Source organism: Pleurodeles waltl, chromosome 2_2, assembly GCF_031143425.1.
Source record: "Pleurodeles waltl isolate 20211129_DDA chromosome 2_2, aPleWal1.hap1.20221129, whole genome shotgun sequence".
Lineage (NCBI taxonomy): Eukaryota > Metazoa > Chordata > Amphibia > Caudata > Salamandridae > Pleurodeles > Pleurodeles waltl.
Window position 1 is genome coordinate 1,169,925,377 of NC_090439.1, and position 24,932 is coordinate 1,169,950,308.

Sequence of the window (24,932 nt, forward strand, 5' to 3'; positions counted from 1 at the left end):
TTACCTGTCATTTGTCCTTACCTGTTCTTATTAACCCTTACCTCACATTGTCGCGTTGTGACCAGTGTGCCTGCATCGCTCCTCCAGAAGCCCTTACCTGTTCCCTTCTCATCTCTTCCACACCCCCTGGGGCCTGCAGATTGCTCCAGTAATCCATCCAGGAGACACATGAATCATCTCGTGATCCTTCTCTAGACCCCCCTAAGCGAAGGCCCTGACTGAGAGGAACATACACCAGCCGTGTTTTCAGAGGTACTTTAATGATTATTTTATCCGGTTGCCACAGGCAGGACCAGATTTGATCAGTAGTGATGGTTTTCTTGAATGAACTTTAATGGGGGGATTCATGGGTCTCGAAATGTTCTACCAGTCAAGAGTTTTTCTCTCTTTCTCGTGTCCTACCAGATGAAGAGGGGTTTCCCGTCTTCCTTCGCCAGCTGTACCAGGCAGTTGAGTAGCAGCTGCACATCCTTCAGCACATCTGCGGGCATGGCCTCGCTGGCCATCTTGCGCAAGACCTCGGGGTCACTGAAGGACGCCAGCTCCCCGCTGCCCGGCAGGGGCCGGTCCTTCATGATGCCGTAGGTATTAACCAGGTACTCGGAGAAGATGGGGTGCACCCGGGGGTCGTAGCCGTACTTCTTGAGGCGGCACATCATGTCCTGGTAGCGTCGGTTCATCTCGCAGCGCTGGGCCTCGTCCACCTTGTTGTTCAACGGGCACGTTGTGGCCTGCGGAGGAGAGCACCATGGTCACGCGCCGTTGCAAGCCTTTTATTAATGGTTACAAAGAGCTGCACAAATGCAATGTAATATAAGGGCTCTCGCCCACCACTGACACTGTATTCAGACAATTACACCACTCTTGAGGTCTGTAGTGGTCCTTAGGATAAACGAGCCCTAGCCACTGTTTTCGGCTCGTTTTTGCAATTAAATAAAACAATACATTTCAAACGTAATAGCTTCTTAGCAGCTGTGACATTAACATCATGTTATAGAGTTACACCTTTGTTTCTCCAGCCATTCATCGTCTATGCAGGAAATTACATTTTGTCTCCATTTTAAAATGTGTCACCCACAGAAATGACTAACCCGTGGTCTTCACTCATTGTGGGGAGCCCCAAAGGAGGGTGAATCCACAGTTGAAGCACAGATGTAGAGTTACCGTGGATAAGTTAGGAATGTGTTGGGCTCTCACCCCTAGGTACATTTAACAGCTCTGGGATGAATTATAAACACAATACACATCCAAAAGTGAAGGGAAGCTGCTAATAAAATTCTTCGAAACAAATCCCAGCATGGCACGCATAGGGGCCCCAACGTGTTTGAGGGACACCTCTCTCGGGCTCTGCACCTGGGCCCCAGGAGTCCGCGCTGGGATACTCAAGTACCCCGAGTACCCCCTGGAGCTCAGGCAGGAGCTGCCTCCGAGCACATTTCCCATTGGCTTGCCTCTTCGGGCTGCAAAGAGGGTCTGGGGCTATTTAGGCTGTCAGGGGTCTTTGGGTCGTGAGGTTCTCATTACCTGCCAGTACTGGAGCAGTACCCATCGGTACTACACCCCACACACTGTGCCCCACTGGAGGTCAGGGGACGATGTACGCTTCCAGTATCAAAAAGTGTAAAACATCCTTTTGTTTTGCTGCAAAGGAGCATTTATGAGGCGATGACACTACATTTCAATCAATGGAAAATGAAAGTCTTATAAAGGTTAAGAAGTACTCGTTTCTTCCAGGGGTCCAGCACCTTTCAGGTTCCCATGCTTAAAATATTCCCTAGCACACCCGTCTACTTCATTTGGGTTCTTTTTCAGGGCCACGAAAAAGTAGTCAGGTCTTTACTTTCTCCTGAGGCAGCCATCTTAAATGGTGAATAAAAGATTGTTAAAACATAGACTGAATCAGACTAGACAAAGGACCCGTTTGTCACTGAAAGCTGAAGTTGGCATCATTCTATCATCCAAGCTTCCAGAAGCTTGCATCCATTGATGCTGAATACGTCTTGAAGGGCACGCATAATTCTACTGGTTAGGAGGGCATTAGTCATATGTGGACCTTGTATGACCAAGCAAGTCTTCACATCAGATATTCTCCATCAAACAGAAACGATCCAAGCTTTAGTGTCTCTGGAAATATTGCTTCCTGATTGGTTAACCAACTTAAAAGATACTAAAAAGCGAGTTTGCCTATGTTGGTATGGAAGCCCTAGTGCTCTGAAGCTCTTTGGTAATCTCTGCACCATCAAAAGGCATGTCTAGACTTTTTGCCCGAACCTGAGGTCTGGGGTTTGGGAACAGTACCAACCCCGTCCCTCCCTTACACCTGAATAAGATCGCTAAGGCGCTACAGCCTGGAGCTGTATGGAAAGTGCATGGAGAGCGCTCCTACTGGTAAAATTCCATTTAACCCGCTCCCAATGTGCTCATGTATTGCGACAACAAAGTGCGTCCGGTCCCTTCATAGGTATGTACACAACTACATCAAACATGTATGTTGCCTTGCATGCCTGTAATTTGTGAGCTCTTTAAATGGGGTGTTAGGGTCTCCTCTACTGTTCTTTTAAGGGGTCCAGCGGCATCTGGGCCACCAGAGGCAGCTGCCATTCCACCATTTATCCTTCCCATGTTGATATTCATCTTACACAGTTTTCCATTCTGAAGGGGTCTCTAGTGAAACAGACCTATGAGCCAACACTGGTAATTAGGCTCAAGGGTCTTTAGCAAAGATATTCGATTCCCATTTTGTCCAACTAATTTATGAACAATGCATCGCAACCTTCCACTAGCTGTGACAATTAGTCATGTTATAGGGTTACCTCTTTGTGGAATTAAACGGTGCATAGGAGGCTTCTGAAAGGGAATTCCAGCCCCCCTCCCACCCAGGAGTGATGGGGGCGCTGAACGCGCCTCGGTAACAAAGATGGCTGTAAGGCAGAGACCAGTCTTGGAGGATTGACAGCTCTTTCAGGTACAGCATCATAGACGGCCTCAAGGCGCACCTTCAAGAGTCCAGTTCCAAGTATAGACAGCAAAAAAAGAGCGGGTCAGTCACTTGGTTTATTCAGAAAGACACAAGTATAGACAGCAAAAAAAGAGCGGGTCAGTCACTTGGTTTATTCAGAAAGACGCAGGTTTTGTTTGTAGAAATCTGAGCCACCTCGGGTTATGTAGGGACGCACACCACCACTGAGTCCCCAAGTTCATTCTGGCGCAGGAACCTGGACTCCATAAGGCCAGGACTCTTGGAAACCAACAAGTTGTGGTGTCGAGTTGACAAATCGAGGACTGACTTGTACAGAACAGGCACTTCCTACAGGAAGCAGCAGCCCAAGGGGCGTCTGTGACTACAGCTCACTTGATGTTGTCAGAGCAGAGCTTTGATTTGGACCAGTTTACGAACCCTTCCCGAGTGTGTCACAGACACACCGATGCCTGGGGAGAGCCCGGAGTACACACTGGGCCTTGGAGGGGAAGATGAGCTGTCACGTTACACAGGGCAGTGGAGAATGCCCTGGGAGCAAATGTATGAAACAAGAGGCAATCCATGCTGTCCTTGTGCCACACCTCACTTCCGGGGGTCTCTAATGCTCTTGTTTTGGTTTCTAGCGAGCACACCCTACAGCCAGCCTGCCCAGCAGCCAACTCTGCAATAGTTACAAAGTACAACTATTCCCAAACTAGAAAGAGGTTATAGATAAAGAAAAGGGCTGAACCATCCTAAATGTGAGGGGATAAAGGGCCAGATGTAGCAAGCAGTTTTGCCCATTCTGTGTCTATGGGAAAATGTGTTCGTACATATAAAGTAACTGGAATACAATTGTCTACTTACAATTCCCTTGAACAAGCTTCAGGGCACCTTAGTTTCTTGAAGTAAGTTGAATGAATCTAGAATCTGAACAGTACCACCCGCGTAACCCAACTACGCCAATCGCTCGCTGCCTGTGACCCTGCACACCGCTCTGCTGCATTATTCCTTGGTCTACTTTCTACAGATACCACCTGCTCTCCTATTCCTTGTCTTGTGACGTAGATAATCCTATACTGCTCTCTGCAGGAATGAAGGAAGAGTCGTATTCTCTTCAATACCAAGACCAGGTGGGTCTGTTCTCCATCTGGAGGGCCCGGTGCACCACTCAGAACATTTATCCTAGTATGGGAACCTCTGATGGGTCTACGGAAGTCGACATTTGGCAAGTAGGTTGTGCCATGGGATGCTGACATGCAACATGGGATCTGCAGCAATAAAGGATACGGGCTTTAAAGGGCCGGCTACCATTGGTCAAAGCTGGAGGAGCTGGAAGACCCACTGCTCCTGGACAATGGCCGCCGCCTGTCCAAGGGCACACGCAGCACAGCGGAAGAGGGACTACTTTGAAGGACATTAAAGAGTCACCCCACAACATGAACTTCTGTAAGAATAACTGGCAAAGAAGCGATATGAAAGCTATCATCTGGTGACTTTGGGGGCCTTAAGTCGAGAGGCGAGAACAGCCGCACTCTTGTAGGAGCGCTCCCACAGGACTCTCTTAGATGAAGATGCAACTTCAAAAGTGCCCGGTTGTGTGATGAGCTGTGGACATTGAGGGTTGAGGTGCTACTGGAAACAGAGACACTGGGCAGCAAGTGTTGGGCCCTCGGCCAGGTCTCCAGCAAGGGCAGTGAGTATTGGACGATGATGGCGCCTCTTCAGCCTTTACACCCAGAGCTTACGCAGCGCACTGAGGTGGGTCACAGACCAGGGACAAGCTCTGAGACGAAGCCATCTTTCAAGGGAGAACTCGCATGGAAATACCCATCTCACCCTTCACCGAGGAGGACACGACAGGCTTCCATGGATTGATGCTGGAGCCCTCTGAGCTCTTGGGGTGAGTCTCCGGCAGAATCGAGCGCCCAGTCCGCATAAACCATGTACTTGCAGAATGGATGTTCTGCAGTCAGCTGATGAAAGCTCAGCCTGTCTCAAAAAGTTCATTCTTTCATGCAGGCGGGTTACAACATGCCAGAGGCAGCAGGGAAAAAGGTTACCAGAAGAAAACTGGCGAAAATGTAACACCAGAAAAAACTGGCAAAAACGCCAAGACCAGGATAGGGGCACAAACCAGAGGTTCCATCCACAAAACAGACCTGCACGAGAACATGATTCCTGATGGTCTGGGAAAGTGTCTATGGTAACACCTTCACAGGGACTTCTGCAAAATATTGAGCGATGGCAAATGATGCTAATCTTTTCCCATTCTGCAGGAAGTGCTACACAGCTGGGCAGGGGAGAACTGGATGAAAAGTTTGTAACCTTCTTCTCAATTGGAGGCTGGGCCATGTTTCTGTATTGATTTATTCAGCCACTAGGGGTTTGGAACAGTGGATTCACAAACGTGGTAGGTGTTAAGGAAACACAGGAGGTCCCTAACACACCCACTCAGAGTTGTCGCTACTAAGGCACCCCTGGCTTAGATGTCGCTAGTTAGGGCACATCTAGGTTAAAATGGGCTCGAAACCCCAATGGAAGGTCAGTGGGTGGCGAATATTGCATAACTGTGTAGTCTCAAGCAGGAAAACGCCCCTGAAAGAGGCCTCAGTCCTCACACACCTTTTGTGTAGGGCATGGACTTTCTGGAGTAGTTACAAATGCAACATCCACACAATATACGTCTTTGCCCAACAAAAATATGCATTGTACTCTCAGTGGATGGAGGGAGGACTGGATTTAGTTTGAATTCTTCTTGGGCAAAGAGATAAGGAAGGAGCTTGCCTTAGATGTCAGGCTAGTGGTTCTAGAGGGACTCATCATGTAGTATAATCCTGGACTAAGGTTTGGTTTTTCTGCAAGAAAGAGGGAATACACTGAGAAATGAGTCTGCTGACAAGGACTCCTGATTATGCACTGACCCAGGAATGGTCCTGTGATGTCTGACACTGGGCTGAGGGCTGTCTCAGGTGGTCGGTCTGGTCTGCCTCTTCTGCCTGGCCTACCAGTCTTCAGAGAGCCCCCCAGCCAGTCTCCTAACTCTAGACCTTCTTGCGGGAGAAAGGAAAATCAAAAAGGGCACCTGTTAGAGCAGACTGTGAGATAAGTCTCTCCTTTGCCATATATTAATGCTGATCTTTTCGAACCGCCTCCCTGTTTTACCTGGAGATCTCTGAAGGTCATAGGGTCTTGGAATTGCCACAGGCTCCTCATTTATCATCCAATGGATTTTTAGGGACCACAAGTACCTTCTTCAACGTTCTTATACTAGGAGCTGACCAGGCGGCCTGAGCATCGGGGCAGACCCTACTGTTGTGGTAATACATTCCGCTAGGCGTGGAGAGGACCTGTGCATGTTCAGAGTAATGGGATCGCAAGAAGAGACGAGGCCCTCTGCTGAGATTAGGTACCAGAGAGCCTCAGAAGAGGATGTTTTCTAACAGCCTGGTGATGTGTGACCTGGGTTTCTGTAGAAGGGTTTCCTCAAGCATTCGTTTCAGTAGTCATTCATTTCAATCCGAGAATACCTGTTAAGAGAACTGTTTCGTTTTGTTGCAACAAAACACTTCTATAGAGGAAAAAATAACAACTAAAGACACAGCTCTTAGCACGATTTATGGTGGACACTTGTACCGACACAGCACAATGTATCAGCCTAGGGTTCCCTGGAAGATTCCTTAGATTTGGAAGGGTTGCTGCATGCCCTACCCTGCTCTTCCCTGGGATTTGAGACTGTTTTGAAGCCACTAAAATATTGATCAGAGGCGTGGCTTCGGGCGTCAAGATGGCGGTCGCACTCTGAGAGTGCTCTGGACCCCTCCGTCATCCGCCCGAGATTACCACGACTTAGCGACCCAACGGTGCCGTGCCGACCATCCCTGTGATCTCCCCGTCCCGTTGGGGTCCCAGGGTGGTGAGTGGTGGCGAAGCGGAGCCCCGCTCACGCGACGCGGCCGGAGCAAGAAAATGGCCGTCGGAGCCGGAACCCCCCGGGCAAACTGACTCGGAGCTGCCTGCTCCTTGACGTAGCTGCTTGGACCGGGGGTGCGGCGGTGGCGAGGGGGAGCCGGCGCTGGGCCCTGGAGTGCGGGTCCCGGTGGATTGAGGGACCGCACGGCCCTGGGCGGTAAGCGGGGCTCCCGGTGTCCCGGGCTGCGCCGCGCGCCTGTCCGGCAGCGCCGGCTGCGGGAGCTGCGGCGTCTGAGCCGCTTGAAGAGCTGATCTCCGCCGGATCCACCCGGGCGGCGAAGGAGCCGCGATGGGAGCGCCCCCTGCGGTGGGGGCCCCCCGGGCTCCTAAATGAGGTGAGCAATGTGCAGCAGGCCGCGAGGGCGACAGTGGAGCTAGGACCCAGGCTCCGAGACACTCCAGGAGGGAGCCCCCCCGGGGCCTGCCCGAACGGGAACAGACGAGGCATCCTTGTAACGAGGCCCCCCCTGGCCCCCCTGAATGAAGACAACTCCAATGCTAAGGGTTCACAGTGGGCCGTGTACGGTGACTAAGCAGTAAGCAGGATACCAAATCAGCTTGGGCCCTGAGAGACGCGCCAAGAGGGGGCTCGGACGCTCCACTGAGACATTCTCTGCCCCTCTGTCTGACTCAGCACCTAATCTTAGTAAACTTTAAATATGCTCAGCTTCGCTCTGTAACGTCGAAGACCACCTTAATAGTGCAGCGCGGGGCGGGCTGGAGAGGAGACAGATGTGATGGGACCCAGGCACTGAAAACGAAACACCCCCAATAAAAGGCAGGGGAAGAGGCACAAAAGAAAGGGGAGCCCGGCGATCCGGATTGCCTTCTGGGCCCCGGAACAGGTGGGGCCTACTGCAGAGCACCTCATAGGTGTTGATCGAGCCGAACAGACAAGATCAAAATCCTTGGGCCCCATCAGATTGTGCGGTCGCAACGCAACTAACACATACTCATCAGCAACAGCCGTGGGACCAGTAGTCCGGCTGGAGCGGTGGCGGACCTACAGCCGGGACGCCGCGCCCTTGGCTCACGCCTCAGCGATCCTGGGCCGGTGGCCGCTGGACGAGGCCCCAGGCACATTGGAGTAGGCCCCCTGGGTCCCCCCGCTGCACCGACGACCCAGCTTCCCCGGGGGGAGGAGTGGACTTACGTCCTTGCGCCCCAAATAAAAGACCGCGACCACACAAACCTGCCGCCACAAAAAGCCCTGCGGAGACACGACCTGGAACACCCCAAGAAGTTACAAAACTGACCCTTGTCTCTTACGCCAAAATGGGGAAAGACAAAGCAAACAAACAACTCCCGGCCTCCCAGCAAAAGATCGACCAGTTCACGACACCGGCGGGTTCCCGGGGAGGAGGAGACGCGACTGGTGGAGGTCCTGCGCCGGATGGGGTGAATGCCATCCTCCTTGCAATCCAATCATCGCAAGTAGCCGTAGAGACCAAAATTGGGGAAGTGCGAGAAGACATGGGCCTTATTCGTCAGGACCTCAGAAATGCGGTGAGCCGAATAACCGATGTGGAAGCCCGCATCTCCCAGACGGAAGACGAATTATCCGATCTCAGAACCAGGGTAGCCCAGCTACAAACTCGAACTAGTGAGCTGCACCGCCGCACAGAGGATGCGGAAAACCGTTCGAGGCGCAACAACCTCCGCTTTGTGGGATTCCCTGAGGGCGTGGAAGAAGATAAGGCCTCCGAGTTTCTGGAGCAGTGGATTAAGACCTGGATGCCGGATCAAATTCTTTCACCTTGGTTCGCAGTTGAGCGCGCACACAGGGCTCTTGCCCCGCGGCCCCCTCCCCCGCCCGATGATTGCACGCTTCTTTAACTTTAAAGACCGAGACAATATCCTTAAAGAAGCCAGACGCACCAAAGACCTCCATTGGGAGAATCATAAAATCCTGCTCTTCCCAGATTACACCCGAGAAGTTCAGACTCGCCGCCGATCGTATGAGCAGGTAAAGCAAAAGCTCAGAGCAATGCAGCTCTCATACATGCTCCTCTTCCCTGCGAGACTTAAGGTCCTCATGGCCGGAAAAGCGTACTTTTTCGAATCTCCTGAGAATGCGTGGGACTGGCTAACAGAGGAAGGCCTCGGGGCCCGGAGGGGTCCCCTGAAACCAGTCGGGGGGACCCCCCACGAAGGCCCCCCCCTTGGGGGAAGCCCCGGAGGAGCCGGAGGCGCACCAGATCCCGCAGAGGGAGGCAGAAAGACTCAGGCACTCCCATTAACGACGGGATGGCTCGCGACTCCGATGTGCAGACCGAGAAAGCCCCGGCTGGACCCCCGGGACCCCGGGACACAACACAAGCCACGGATGACAACCGCCTGAGCCAGTCCCCGGTGCTCGGCTGACTGAACCACTGGATCCCTATTGGGTTACATTAGGAGGTCCTGGGCGTCGGCGCGCACCTGGAGATCCTGGAGGAGCCACTGAGGTTGGCGCTACCATTCCTCAGCGCAAGCCTCGCTGAATTTGAACCATGTCTGCTAAATTGTAATTGATCCGACTAAATGGAGGGGTCCACCACTCCACCCCAACGACAGTCCTCTTGGCTGTTAGGTTCTGGTTGGGTATTTGGGCGACAGATGCTTCCAGGGAGGGAGTATGGGGAGGGGGGTGGTTGGGGGGTAAAGAGTTTAAAATGGGCTTAGATAGTAAAATGTGGATTCTTTTTTTCTATTACTGTAACATTTCATTGTTGTGTTTTAAACAGTCGTCCCGGGGTCCACAGACAGGCACTCAAAACCTTGTAACACCCATGCAACCCACGCCCGGCCCTCACTGACCCAGATTATTTCATGGAATGTAAATGGCCTACTAGATAAGATCAAGAGATCCGCAGTATTCAATACTCTCCGCAGATACTCCCCCTCAGTAGTCCTACTACAGGAAACCCACCTCCTTGGGACCAAGTGTCCCATGCTCGCACGAGGAGGGTACGACAGGGTGTTTCATGCGGGCTTCTCTAGAGGATCCAGGGGAGTGGCCATTCTGCTCCACCGCTCACTACCCATGGTGGTTACAGCCACGCAATCCGACCCCCAGGGCAGATTTGTAGTAGTTCAGGGGACTCTTCACGGGTCACCGATAAACCTGGTATGTGCGTACGGGCCTCCGGCAGGACTTGACGCATTCCTGCTTTCGCTCCGCCATGTGGCAACGGGTCTCCCCCAGGGTATCACCCTGCTGGGAGGGGACTTCAACGCCGTTCTCAACCCTAGTCTGGATGTATCCGGCGAAATCACTGCTAGTAGATCCGCCCGGGCCTCGAGTCTTAACAGTTGGGCCGAGAGCCTTGGCCTATGCGAGGTATGGAGAATCTGGCATCCTAGGGAACGCCGCTATACACACACCTCGGCTGCTCACTCGACACAGTCCAGAATAGACCTTGTATTTATGCCCGCCCTAGACATTACCAGCGTTACGGATGCGGAGTTGCTGCCCCGCGGGGTCTCAGATCATGCACCAGTGCGCGTCCGGTTGGGCGGTACGGACCCCGCTAGACGCCCGATGTGGCGCCTGAACGCATGGTTCCTACAGGACAACGACTATACCCAGGAGATCAGGAAACACCTTACCCAATATTTCGAGCTGAATGTGGGATCGGTCCGATCTCCAGGTACAATATGGGCAGCCTACAAGGCTACTCTCAGAGGACAAGCCAAATACCTCCTGCGTTCACGCGAGCGGGCCAGAGATTCACAACTGGTTGAGTTGGAGGCCAGGGCGCTAACCTTGGAACGCCAACAAACGACCCTAGCGTCGGCCTCTACTTTAAGACAGCTCACTACGGTTAGAGAAGAAATTAAACACATAACATTAGAATCAGCAAAACATATCTGGAGGGCCTCGGCAGCACGAATATATGGCTGGGGGGACAAAAACGGGAAAATCCTACACTGGCTGGCCACCCGCCCTCTGGCCAACAGGGTCATACCTGAAATTGCGGAGGATTCAGGTTCGCTTTCCAAAACACCCATTGAAATCGCGCAAAGGTTCGCCTCCTATTATTCGCGCCTATACGCAGAGCACCCTCGACCTAGTGCCGAGAGAGAGTCCCCCCTCCTAAACGACATAGCTCTTCCAAAAATTCCCCTTGCGATGAGGAACAGACTAGATGAATCTATCGACCTCGCGGAGGTCACAAACGCGATCGCTAACCTGGCGCCGAGCAAGACCCCGGGACCGGATGGATTCCCTGCGGAGCTATACAATAGATGCGGCGACATTCTGGGTCCCCACTTGCTCAATATGTACGAAGAAGCCGAAAGGCAGGGTCGCTTCCCCATTGAGATCGACCAAGCCACAATTGTAGTGATCCCCAAGACCCAACCCCCGTCGCGACATTGCTCGGCATACCGGCCCATTTCACTTTTGAATACAGAGATCAAAGTGCTGTCCACGATCCTTGCATCCAGATTGAGGGAGGTGATGCCCACCCTGGTTCACCCTGACCAATGCGGTTTTATGCCTACCCGTAGTACCCGACATTGCATTAGACGATTACATCTGGCGTTAGCACATCGCAAGACCTTGTCATACACCCCCCTGGCGTTACTCCTGCTCGACTTTGAAAAAGCCTTTGACCCAGTAGATTGGTCCTTCCTAGACCAAGTGCTGCATGGAAATGGGTTCGGGCCTAAATTCCGAGGCCTGGTGAAGCTCCTCTATTCTAACCCGACGGCCCGGGTGCAAGTGAATGGAGTGGTCTCCGACCCGTTTCCCATTGGTCGCGGCACCCGACAAGGATGCCCGCTATCCCCACTGCTCTTCGCACTAACAATAGAGCCCCTGGCGATACTGCTACGGGAAGACCCTTTGATCGAGGGCTGGCCCTGGCCCGCCAGCCCAGAGGACCGAATAGCGCTATACGCGGACGACGTCCTACTGTACATTTCCAACCCTGCTAAAAGCGGTCCCCGCGTCCTACAAATTCTGAGCCTCTTCACAGAGGCCTCGGGTCTGATTCTAAACCCTAATAAATCCCTCTTGGTCCCCTTACATCGTTCCCGGGACTGTGTGGACTGGCAGCACACCATCCCAGTGCGAAGGAACAGTTTTAAGTATTTGGGAATATATATTTCACTACTCCCTGAGCTGACCTGGGAGCTTAACGTGACGCCGCTAACCAAAAGAATTAGATCCGACCTACAACGCTGGAAGACTCTCCCCTTAAATCTGCTTGGCAGAATAGCACTCTACAAGATGATGATCCTCCCCAGAGTCCTTTACTTATTGCAAAACTTCCCTCATCCCATCCCTAAGAGATGGTTTGGTGAGATGGATTCACTGGCACGTCAATTCTTGTGGAACGACACCCGCCCACGCCTAGCGCTGAAAACCTGTCAAAGAGATGTTTACGACGGGGGACTGGGCATGTCCAGCATTCATTATTATCTCCTTGCGATGCACCTGCTCGTGATCAATGACTGGGTTGGGGGCGGGTGGTCGGACCCGGCGTATCGGTTGGAACTCCGGTCGCTGGGCTACCCGCGGATCTTTGACACCCTATATGGGGGCCCGATCTCCCGGGACATCCCGGAAGTGACTAGAGTGATTTTGGTGGGTTGGCGGACGGCCCAGAAACTGTCGGGGTGGTGGGGGCGCCTCACCCAGCGGACCCCACTGTGGCACGGGAAGCACCTAAAGGAAGCAGCGAACCTGGAGGGTTTCCAGAAGTGGGACAGTATAGGAATCTCCACTTTGGGCGATGTTTGGGAAGGGTCCCACATGCGATCATTTGGGGACCCACAGAGACTCTTCTCTTTAAACAGGACACAATTTCATAAGTATCTCCAGCTCCGACACGCCCTACTAGTACACATGCAAGTAGGAGACAACATACCCGAATGTAGCCCCATGGAGGCGAAGGTATTGATGGGGAGCCTGGGTAGGGGTGGTGTTTCCCAGGTATACCGTACTTTGATCACTCACACCGCCTGTTCCCTAGGGGGGCTCCGCCAGAGATGGGAGGGATGGGTGGGCCCCATGGAAGAGATGGATTGGAACGAAGCACTGATGGCCCCCCGTACTCTATCAATGGCCTCCCGCTTCCGGTTAGTACAGACTTTTTACCTCCACACAGCATACCTCACTCCCTCCAAACTACACCGGGCGGGCCTCCAACCTACAGCGGAGTGCCCGCGATGCATGAACCCCGCAGCCGACTTCTTTCACATGGTATGGACGTGTCAGTCATAGTGACCTACTGGGGAACGGTCCTACGGGAGGTCTCGGGAGCCCTACAGGAAAACATAGAAAGGGACCCACTGCCCCTCCTTTTGGGGATCATGGGAGACACCGGACTGAGAAGATCAGACCGAACCTTCCTTGGGGTGGCATGCCTGGTGGCTAAGACGGATATAATGGCAGATTGGAAATCTAGGGGTGCCCCAGCTCTGGCTAAGTGGAGGCGGGGGATGGACTGGTGTGCACAACGTGAAAAATTGGTATACGAGGCCAGGGGATGCCCGAATAAATATGACAAGATATGGGGGAAGTGGGAGGCAGCAGTGGATGCCTAAGTAGTGTTTGATCTTACTTATATTGTGATGCCTGGGAGCTGGGAATCGGGACGGATCAATGTCAGGTGCCACGTTGGCTCCTTGTTAAATTGTTGTATCATTTACCTTTTTCTTTCCCGAAAATTAATAAAATGTCTTTATAAAAAAAAAAAAAATATTGATCAATTGGACTGTTTTTTGGCAGTGGTGATGCTGAGCAGGAACTTCATGTCGACTGGCTATTGGGCACGAGTTTGCACTAGCTTAATATTTACTCAACTTACATGTCTTTATGCTAAAGAACTGGTTTGGGTAAAGCCATTACCGAAGAGTATGCCGAATGGCTAGAACATGGCCACCTTAAGAGTGGTTTGAAAAGCCGCCACAGGCTTAAACGTCTGCCACTTTTGTGACTGATTACATTCTAGGTGCTGCAACACAATCAGGAAACGCCTCAAGACCTGGTTATTCGAGCAGTAGCACCCCACCATTCAGCGCCTTGAGACCCTAACGGGTGAGTAGCGCTCTTTACAAGTGATTAATTGATTGATTGAGGTTGAAGCCAACCCATTTTAAAAAAGTCAAAACTTTGGAACTAGGCCTAAAACAAATGCAGGGACCCAGCAACTACAAGCCAGCAAAGTAGCCCCGTTGGATCATATCAGCTCACAACATACCTGTATAATTTTCTCCTGCACATTAGATACCGTAAAACCATATAATCTGCTTTGTTCCAAGAAGATGGACGAGAGAATCCTCCGGTCCAGCTGGAAGGCGATCTCCCCCACCACCCTCTGGCAGCGCTGAAGCTGTTTAGGGTCTGAAAAGAGAAGAAAGTAGGGTGAGCGCCCCCATCCTCCTGGTTAAGCCGCTTACCTGACGCCACCATGGTGAACATACACATACACCGCGGAGTCCACCACTGAGAAGGGAGTACAGGCATTGAGAGAGATCAAGACAAGAATGTGGGCACAGACCAAAACAAAGACAGGTTCTAGGTTTGTCTTCTAGTATCGTACAGAGTAAGAGCTTGATTTAGATTTTGACGGACGGGTTACTGTGGCTCAACAGTGGCGGATATCCCGTTCGGCGAATTATAAATCCCATAGGAAATAACGGAATTTACATTTCCGCAGATGGGATATACCTCACAGTTGTGGCAGAGTAAACCATCGGCTGAAATCCAAATCAGGCCCTAAGTGTTTAAGGGTCGATATTACGAGGTCCCTAGATGCAGGATAACTCCATATCCACGGAGTTAACGATGCTAGGGTTTCATCAAACCCCAGGGGTGTAGAATTTAAAGGGATTCTGGGTTGTGGCTTTGGAATCTCTTTAGGAATGAGGTATCACCAGGGCAATCAAGAATTAAGGGTCAGATTTCTCTGGTAATTCCTCATTCTCCCCTACAGCTTCACCAAATGTCCCGGAGAATATCCAGCGTAAACGCGAGGTCCAGGGTAACGGCTGAACTCATAATTGCCAAAGGGGCGGGTAACAAGGTCAGGGGCTCCGCTGAGTATTACGGACCTCTCTTCATGAGGACCTTGGTGGGATCTTTTGTCGTTCTTAGATCTGGCTTGACAGTGCAGCTGTCTGTGATATTGTTACCAATTTTTTAGAGTGGGCTTTGGCTCTGCCCAGGAGTATTGTCCCTGGTGCTATGGGATGTTTGGTGTATCATTCTGCTTCCTATGGAGTGCTTGCATTGCAAACCGCAGAGGTCCATTTTACATCTCAAACGTATGCTGAATCATCACACATTACATTCTTCGGAGTAAACTTTAAATCACATATACAATACATTAAATACATGTTATTCCACCAGTCCTGGATGGAGACTGGATGCTTACCAGTTCCTCTGCTTTTGGCTGACCAGAACATTCACTATGAGAAACATTTGTGAATAAAAGAAAAATTGGTTGAAGGGACTATGATGACTTTCTGGTGACCTGTTCAGAGAGCTTGTTTGAGGAGCATTTGAATGGCTGTCCCACCCCTTTGCTGAGCACCTGACCAAGAGCTCTAAAGACTAATTGGACGCTTTGCTGTAATGGCCACCAAAGTGTTCATTACTTCAAATATAAATGGCCTTAGACTGCAGTTATTTACCCTCCATACTGCTTCTATTCTAGACTGGCCCTTTATCCACAGCAGCCACTGTGGTTATTTACCCTCTGTATGCAGCTTCTGTTCTAGACTGCACCTTCATGCACAGCAGTCACTGTAGTTATTTACCCTCCATGCTGCTTCAGTTATAGATTGGCCCTTCTTGCACAGCAGTCACTGTGGTTATTTACCCTCCTTCTGTTATAGATTGGCCCTTCTTGCACAGCAGCCACTGTGGGTATTTACCCTCTGTATGCAGCTTCTATTCTAGACTGGCCCTTCTTGCACAGCAGTCACTGTGGTTATTTACCCTCCATGCTGCTTCTGTTATAGACTGGCCTTTCTTGCACAGCAGTCACTGTGGTTATTTACCCTCCATGCTGCTTCTGTTATAGACTGGCCTTCTTGCACAGCAGTTACTGTGGTTATTTACCCTCTGTGCTGCTTCTGTTCTAGACTGGACCTTCATGCACAGCAGTCACTGTGGTTATTTACCCTCCATGCTGCTTCTGTTCTAGACTGGACCTTCATGCACAGCAGTCACTGTGGTTATTTACCCTCTGTATGCTGCTGCTGTTCTAGACTGGCCCTTCATGCACAGCAGTCACTGTGGTTATTTACCCTCCATGCAGCTTCAGTTATAGACTGGCCCTTCATGCACAGCAGTCACTGTGGTTATTTACCCTCTGTATGCAGCTTCTGTTCTAGACTGGCCCTTTATGCACAGCAGTCACTGTGGTTATTTACCCTCCATGCTGCTTCTGTTATAGACTGGCCCTTCTTGCACAGCAGTCACTGTGGTTATTTACCCTCCATGCTACTTTGGTTATAGACTGGCCCTTCATGCACAGCAGTCACTGTGGTTTTTTACCCTCTGTATGCAGCTTCTATTCTAGACTGGCCCTTCTTGCACAGCAGTCACTGTGGTTATTTACCCTCCATGCTGCTTCTGTTATAGATTGGCCCTTCTTGCACAGCAGCCACTGTGGTTATTTACCCTCTGTATGCAGCTTCTATTCTAGACTGGCCCTTCTTGCACAGCAGTCACTGTGGTTATTTACCCTCCATGCTGCTTCGGTTATAGACTGGCCCTTCTTGCACAGCAGTCACTGTGGTTATTTACCCTCCATGCTGCTTCTGTTATAGACTGGCCTTTCTTGCACAGCAGTCACTGTGGTTATTTACCCTCCATGCTGCTTCTGTTATAGACTGGCCTTCTTGCATAGCAGTTACTGTGGTTATTTACCCTCTGTGCTGCTTCTGTTCTAGACTGGACCTTCATGCACAGCAGTCACTGTGGTTATTTACCCTCCATGCTGCTTCTGTTCTAGACTGGACCTTCATGCACAGCAGTCACTGTGGTTATTTACCCTCTGTATGCTGCTGCTGTTCTAGACTGGCCCTTCATGCACAGCAGTCACTGTGGTTATTTACCCTCCATGCAGCTTCAGTTATAGACTGGCCCTTCATGCACAGCAGTCACTGTGGTTATTTACCCTCTGTATGCAGCTTCTGTTCTAGACTGGCCCTTCATGCACAGCAGTCACTGTGGTTATTTACCCTCCATGCTGCTTCTGTTATAGACTGGCCCTTCTTGCACAGCAGTCACTGTGGTTATTTACCCTCCATGCTACTTTGGTTATAGACTGGCCCTTCATGCACAGCAGTCACTGTGGTTTTTTACCCTCTGTATGCAGCTTCTATTCTAGACTGGCCCTTCTTGCACAGCAGTCACTGTGGTTATTTACCCTCCATGCTGCTTCTGTTATAGATTGGCCCTTCTTGCACAGCAGCCACTGTGGTTATTTACCCTCTGTATGCAGCTTCTATTCTAGACTGGCCCTTCTTGCACAGCAGTCACTGTGGTTATTTACCCTCCATGCTGCTTCGGTTATAGACTGGCCCTTCTTGCACAGCAGTCACTGTGGTTATTTACCCTCCTTCTGTTATAGACTGGCCCTTCTTGCACAGCAGTCACTGTGGTTATTTACCCTCCTTCTGTTATAGACTGACCCTTCGTGCACAGCAGCCACTGTGGTCATTTACCCTCCTCCTGTTATAGACTGGCCCTTCTTGCACAGCAGTCACTGTGGTTATTTACCCTCCTTCTGTTATAGATTGGCCCTTCTTGCACAGCAGCCACTGTGGTTATTTACCCTCCATGCTGCTTCTGTTCTAGACCAGCCCTCCCAGCAGTTTTCATTTTTCTCTGTACAGGTCTGCAGCTCAGCCTCACTCGGTTCTGCACGCTAAAGACACACTCACCTCTGCAGGGGGGCGCGTGGGAGGCGTGGCTCGGGTCCTTTTTGCCATCTTCAGTTTCCAGTCATGTAAAGAAAAAGAGGCCGAATTGAGATTCACTCCATCAAATCAATCGTGAGCCACTCTCAGTGCTTGTGAATCTTAGTCCTCAGCTTACAGTCCCTCACTGCTTCTGACCCTCATTCTTGCACTGCCTGCAACCCTCATTCCCTCGTTGCACCTGCCCTCCATGCTGTCATTCTCTCACTGCATGTCTACCTCATTCCCACTGACTAGACAGCCCATTATCGCGTTATGTGTGCCCCTCATTCTCTGTTGCCTCTCGATGTGTTCCACGCTCTCGCATTACACGGTCCCTGCGCTCTCATTACACCTACCCCCTGCTGTTACCAGGCTGGATAGGCTGAGTCTCACTGGCATGGACCACCTACCTGCTCTCTGTGTGCCCTTCTCCTCCCATGGGATGCGCCCCGACTCTCATGTGCCCCCTCTCTGCTTCTCGCTCTCACCCTACTCTCATTCTATGTGGTCCTAGGCCTCATGGCTTCAACCCCTCGCACTCTATGCACCCTTCACTCTCGCGATATGAGCCCATGACAAGCAGCCCTCAGCATCTCCTGTGCCTCTTCTCTCAGCCCTCAGCATCTCCTGTGCCTCTTCTCTCAGCCCTCAGCATCTCCTGTGCCTCTTCTCTCAGCCCTCAGCATCTCCTCTGCCTCTTCTCTCAGCCCTCAGCATCTCCTCTGCCTCTTCTCTCATCTGCTTCTCGCTCTCATCCTACTCTCATTCTATGTGGTCCTAGGCCTCATGGCTTCAACCCCTCGCACTCTATGCACCCTTCACTCTCGCGATATGAGCCCATGACAAGCAGCCCTCAGCATCTCCTGTGCCTCTTCTCTCAGCCCTCAGCATCTCCTGTGCCTCTTCTCTCAGCCATCAGCATCTCCTGTGCCTCTTCTCTCAGCCCTCAGCATCTCCTCTGCCTCTTCTCTCAGCCCTCAGCATCTCCTGTGCCTCTTCTCTCAGCATCTCCTGTGCCTCTTCTCTCAGCCATCAGCATCTCCTGTGCCTCTTCTCTCAGCCATCAGCATCTCCTGTGCCTCTTCTCTCAGCCCTCAGCATCTCCTGTGCCTCTTCTCTCAGCCCTCAGCATCTCCTGTGCCTCTTCTCTCAGCCATCAGCATCTCCTGTGCCTCTTCTCTCAGCCATCAGCATCTCCTGTGCCTCTTCTCTCAGCCATCAGCATCTCCTGTGCCTCTTCTCTCAGCCCTCAGCATCTCCTGTGCCTCTTCTCTCAGCCCTCAGCATCTCCTGTGCCTCTTCTCTCAGCCATCAGCATCTCCTGTGCCTCTTCTCTCAGCCATCAGCATCTCCTGTGCCTCTTCTCTCAGCCCTCAGCATCTCCTGTGCCTCTTCTCTCAGCCCTCAGCATCTCCTGTGCCTCTTCTCTCAGCATCTCCTGTGCCTCTTCTCTCAGCCATCAGCATCTCCTGTGCCTCTTCTCTCAGCCATCAGCATCTCCTGTGCCTCTTCTCTCAGCCCTCAGCATCTCCTCTGCCTCTTCTCTCATCTGCTTCTCGCTCTCATCCTACTCTCATTCTATGTGGTCCTAGGCCTCATGGCTTCAACCCTTCACACTCTATGCACCCTTCACTCTCGCAATATGAGCCCATGACAACCAGCCCTCAGCATCTCCTGTGCCTCTTCTCTCAGCCATCAGCATCTCCTATGCCTCTTCTCTCAGCCCTCAGCATCTCCTGTGCCTCTTCTCTCATCTGCTTCTCGCTCTCATCCTACTCTCATTCTATGTGGTCCTAGGCTTCATGGCTTCAACCCTCACACTCTATGCACCCTTCACTCTCACGATATGAGCCCATGACAACCAGCCCTAAGCATCTCCTGTGCCTCTTCTCTCAGCCCTCAGCATCTCCTGTGCCTCTCTCATCTGCTTCTTGCTCTCATCCTACTCTCATTCTATGTGGTCCTAGGCCTCATGGCTTCAACCCCTCACACTCTATGCACCCTTCACTCTCGCGATATGAACCCATGACAAGCAGCCCTCAGCATCTCCTGTGCCTCTTCTCTCGGCCCTCAGCATCTCCTGTGCCTCTTCTCTCAGCCCTCAGCATCTCCTGTGCCTCTCTCATCTGCTTCTCGCTCATTGCATGTGATCTCGTTGACTGAGCCCCACACAGATGCATGCACCCATTACTGTCACGATAGGAACCCTCCAGTCTCATGGCTGGAAACCCTTCACTTTAATGTCCCTCTTGCAGTCATCTGCATCTCTTTCTCGCTGTATATTCTTCATTCTCACTCTATGTGGCCCTCATTCTCACGGCTTCAACCCCTTACACTTGTTGTATCTATCCTTACCCCACATGATATGAATGAACCCTTCATTCTCTCATGACAGGCACTCCGTACAAACAGCTTCATCTGTTCTCTCATTGTCTGGTCCTCATTCTCATTGTATGTGGCTCTCATTCTCTCGCAGTTTGAGGCTCTCTCAGTGTATGTACCTTGCTCTCATGATATAAACCCCCTCAAGTATCGCTCACTCACATATAACTCGTACACATAGCTTCATCTCTCTTCTTTCATTGTCTGGTCCTCATTCTCATTGTATGTGACTCTCATTCTCTCGTGGGTTGAGGCTCTCTCCCTGTATGTACCCTGCTCTCATGATATAAACCCCCTGAGCATCTCACTCTCATATACCTCTTACACAGCTTCATCTGTTCTCTCATCCTCTGGTCCTCATTGAATCTGGCCCTCATTCTTTCATAGTTTGAGACCCTCACTTTGTATAGACCCTTCTCTCATGATAAAAAAAACCCTCAAGCATCCCTCGCTCTCATACATCCTGCACACAGCTTCATCTGTTCTCTCATTGCCTGTGGCCCTCATTCTCTGACGTCTTGAGACCCTCTTGTATGTACCCTGCTCTCATGATATAAACGTCCTCAAGCATCCCTCACACTCATATACATCTTGCACACAGCTTCATCTGTTCTCTCATTGCCTGTGGCCCTCATTCTCTGATGTCTTGAGACCCTCTTGTATGTACCCTGCTCTCATGATATAAACGTATTCAAGCATCCCTCATTCTCATATACATCTTGCACACAGCTTCATCTGTTCTCTCATTGCCTGTGGCCCTCATTCTCTGACGTCTTGAGACCCTCTCTCCTTGTATGTAAACTGCTCTCATGATATAAACCCTCTATTATCTAGTGGCATACACCCTCTCTCCTGTACCTTTTACACTCAACTGCATCTCGTTCCCTTGTATTGTTTTTGTATGTGGCTCTCATCCTCGCAGCTTGAACCCCTCGCCCTCATTGTGTGCATCACCCATATATGAACCCTTCATTCTCATGGCACGTACTCCTCACTCCCCAAAGCCTCCTGCACTCAAAGGAATCTCATTCTTACATTGGGTTGTTGTAGTATGTGGTCCTCATACACAGTTTGAGCCCCCATCCTCATCACATGTGCCCTTCTCTCACACTGTACCATCCGCGGTCTCCACTCATCGCATGCACCCTTCACTCACACACTATGCACCATCCGTTGTCTCCACTCATCGCGTGCACCCTTCTCTCACACTGTGCACCATCCGTTGTCTCCACTCATCGCATGCACCCTTCACTCTCACAATGTGCACCATCCGTTGTCTCCACTCATCGCATGCACCCTTCACTCTCACAATGTGCACCATCCGTTGTCTCCACTCTTCGCACGCACCCTTCACTCTCACACTGTGCACAATCCCTTGTCTCCACTCAATGCATGCACCTTTCACTCTCACACTGCGCACCATCCGTTGTCTCCACTCATCGCATGCACCCTTCACTCTCACACTGTGTACCATCCGTTGTCTCCACTCATCGCACGCACCCTTCACTCTCACACTGTGTGCACCATCCCTTGTCTCCACTCAATGCATGCACCCTTCATTCTCACACTGTGCACCAGCCGTTGTCTCCATTCATCGCGTGCACCCTTCACTCACTGTGCACCATCCGTTGTCTCCACTCATAGCACGCACCCTTCCCTCACACTGTGCACCATTCGTTGTCTCCACTCATCGCACGCACCCTTCCCTCACACTGTGCACCATCAGTTGTCTCCACTCATCGCACGCACCCTTCCCTCACACTGTGCACCATCCGTTGTCTCCACTCTATCACATTCACCCTTCTCTCACACTGTGCACCATCCGTTGTCTCCACTCATCGCATGCACCCTTCCCTCACACTGTGCACCATCCGTTGTCTCCACTCATCGCACGCACCCTTCACTCTCACATTGTGCACCATCCCTTGTCTCCACTCAATGCATGCACCCTCCACTCTCACACTGTGCACCATCCGTTGTCTCCACTATTGCACGCACCCTTCCCTCACACTGTGCACCATCCGTTGTCTCCACTCATCGCGTGCAATCCGTTGTCTCCACTCATCGCATGCACCCTTCTCTCACTGTGCACCATCTGTTGTCTCCACTCATCGCATGCACTCATCGCATGCACCCTTCTCTCACTGTGCACCATCCGTTGTCTCCACTCATCGCATGCACCCTTCTCTCACTGTGCACCATCCGTTGTCTCCACTCATCGCACGCACCCTTCACTCTCACTGTGCACCATCCATTGTCTCCACTCACATGCACCCTTCACTCTCACTGTGCACCATCCGTTGTCTCCACTCATTGAACGCACCCCTTCACTCTCACACTGTGCACCATCCATTGTCTCCACTCATCTCATGCACCCTTCACTCTCACACTGTGCACTATCCATTTGCTTTTAAGTGCCTCTTGAACAGGTCTGCATCCATTCTTTGCCTCTACCTTTCACTAAGGCGCCATTTATTAGGGTGAGCATAGCAGTGCGCAAGTGCTGCTCTTCCGACCTGTTGGTATGCATCTGGGCTTTTAACCACTCCCGCCGCACACCCATCACTATCACAAATGTGAGACCCGTTGCATTGCAAATGCTTGTTTTCTCTGCATGTGACCCTCTTGTCTGTTTGTGCTGCCCCCTTTCTTATCTCACTCTGACCTTCATTGACATTGTGTTCCCCCTCCAATTCTGGGTTTGTGCCTATTCTCTCACCATACCTCACTCATCGCACGCGCCGTTCCTGTTCACTGCACCCCTCGCTTTTCCTGAATGACCCCATCCCTGCCATCATCCTCAGCACTGCTGTACCCCTTCACGCACGGCATGCATCCATGTAGCCTCTCGTGCATCCTGCCCCAGCGGGTGCACTGAATGAGAGTGCCAAGGAGCAGCGCCCTAGTGCTGCCTGTGACGTCACTTCCTGCCTGGCCTGGCCGCGGTGCCAGAACCTGGACCTCTGCAGATTGTCCCGTTCAAAAGTGCCCAACCACACACTGGCAGCGTGAGCCGGGGCTGGGCGCGGGCCCTGCTCCTCCAAAAACTGGACACCAAGCGAGAGCCGGGGCCTGGGCGCGGGCCCTGCTCCTCCAAAGACTGGACACAAAGCGAGAGCCGGGGCCTGGGCGCGGGCCCTGCTCCTCCAAAGACTGGACACAAAGCGAGAGCCAGGGCCTGGGCGGGTGCCCTGCTCCTCCAAAGACTGGACACAAAGTGAGAGCCGGGGCCAGGGCGCGGGCCCTGCTCCTCCAAAGACTGGACACAAAGCGAGAGCCAGGGCCTGGGCGCGGGCCCTGCTCCTCCAAACACTGGACACAAAGCGAGAGCCGGGGCCTGGGCGCGGGGCCCTGCTCCATCAAAGACTGGCACCAAGTGAGAGCCGGGACCTGGGCACGGGGCCCTGCTCCTCCAAAGACTGACACAAAGAGAGAGCCGGAGCCTGGGTGCGGGGCCCTGCTCCATCAAAGACTGACACAAAGCGGGAGCCTGAGCCTGGGCGCGGGGCCCTGCTCCTCCAAAGACTGGACACAAAGCGAGAGCCGGGATCTGGGCGCGGGGCCCTGCTCCTCAAAGACTGACACAAAGCGAGAGCCGGAGCCTGGGTGCGGGGCCCTGATCCATCAAAGACTGACACAAAGCGACAGCCTGAGCCTAGGTGCGAGGCCCTGCTCCATCAAAGACTGACACAAAGTGAGAGCCTGAGCCTGGGCGCGGGTCCTGCGCCCAGATCCCGGCTCTCGCTTTGTGTCCAGTCTTTGGAGGAGCAGGGCCCCGCGCCCAGGCTCCGGCTCCTGCTTTGTGTCAGGGCCCCGACCGGGGCACGGGGCCCTGCTCCTTCACAGACTGGACACCAAGCGAGCCTGAGCCTGGGCGCGGGGCCCTGCTCCATCAAAGACTGACACAAAGCGGGAGCCGGAGCCTGGGCGCGGGGCCCTGCTCCTCCAAAGACTGACACAAAGCGGGAGCCGGAGCCTGGGTGCGGGGCCCTGCTCGATCAAAGACTGACACAAAGTGAGCGCCTGCGCGCGGGGCCCTGCTCCTCCAAAGACTGGACACAAAGCGAGAGCCTGAGCCTGGGCGCGGAGGCCCTGCTCCATCAAAGACTGACACAAAGCGACAGCCTGAGCCTAGGTGCGAGGCCCTGCTCCTCCAAAGACTGGACACAAAGCGAGAGCCGGAGCCTGGGAGCGGGCCCTGCTCCGTCAAAGACTGACACAAAGCGAGAGCCGGGGCCTCGGCGCGGGGCCCTGCTCCTCCAAAGACTGGACACAAAGCGAGAGCCTGAGCCTGGGCACGGGGCCCTGCACCTTCAAAGACTGACACAAAGCGAGAGCCGGAGCCTGGGCACGGGGCCCTGCTCCATCAAAGACTGACACAAAGCAAGAGCCGGAGCCTGGGCGCGGGGGCCCTGCTCCTCCAAAGACTGACACGCCTGAGCCTGGGCACGGGGCCCTGCTCCATCAAAGACTGACACAAAGCGAGACCCGGGACCTGGGTGCGGGGGCCCTGCTCCTTCAAAGAATGGACACAAAGTGAGAGCCTGAGCCTGGGCGCGAGGCCCTGCTCCTTCAAAGACTGGACACAAAGCGAGAGCCGGGGCCTGGGCGCGAGGCCCTGCTCCTCCAAAGACTGACACAAAGCGAGAGCCTGAGACTGGGCGCGGGGGGTCCTGCTCCTCCAAAGACTGGACACAAAGCGAGAGCCTGA

The 24,932-nt window shown here is 52.5% G+C and overlaps 1 protein-coding gene across 1 annotated transcript in view; it reads right to left on the minus strand.

Moving 5' to 3' along the window:
- Window positions 1-394: 394 nt before the first annotated feature.
- LOC138279013 (speriolin-like protein) overlaps window positions 395-24,932 on the minus strand; it is a 29,590-nt gene continuing 5,052 nt past the window's right edge. Inside the window, exons 2-4 of the mRNA XM_069219366.1 lie at window positions 17,822-17,869; window positions 14,125-14,267; window positions 395-731 (exon numbers count right to left, since the gene is read on the minus strand). Coding sequence (XP_069075467.1) covers window positions 399-731; window positions 14,125-14,267; window positions 17,822-17,869 — 524 coding nt within the window. The 3' untranslated portion in view covers window positions 395-398. The remainder of the gene's footprint in view (window positions 732-14,124; window positions 14,268-17,821; window positions 17,870-24,932) is intronic.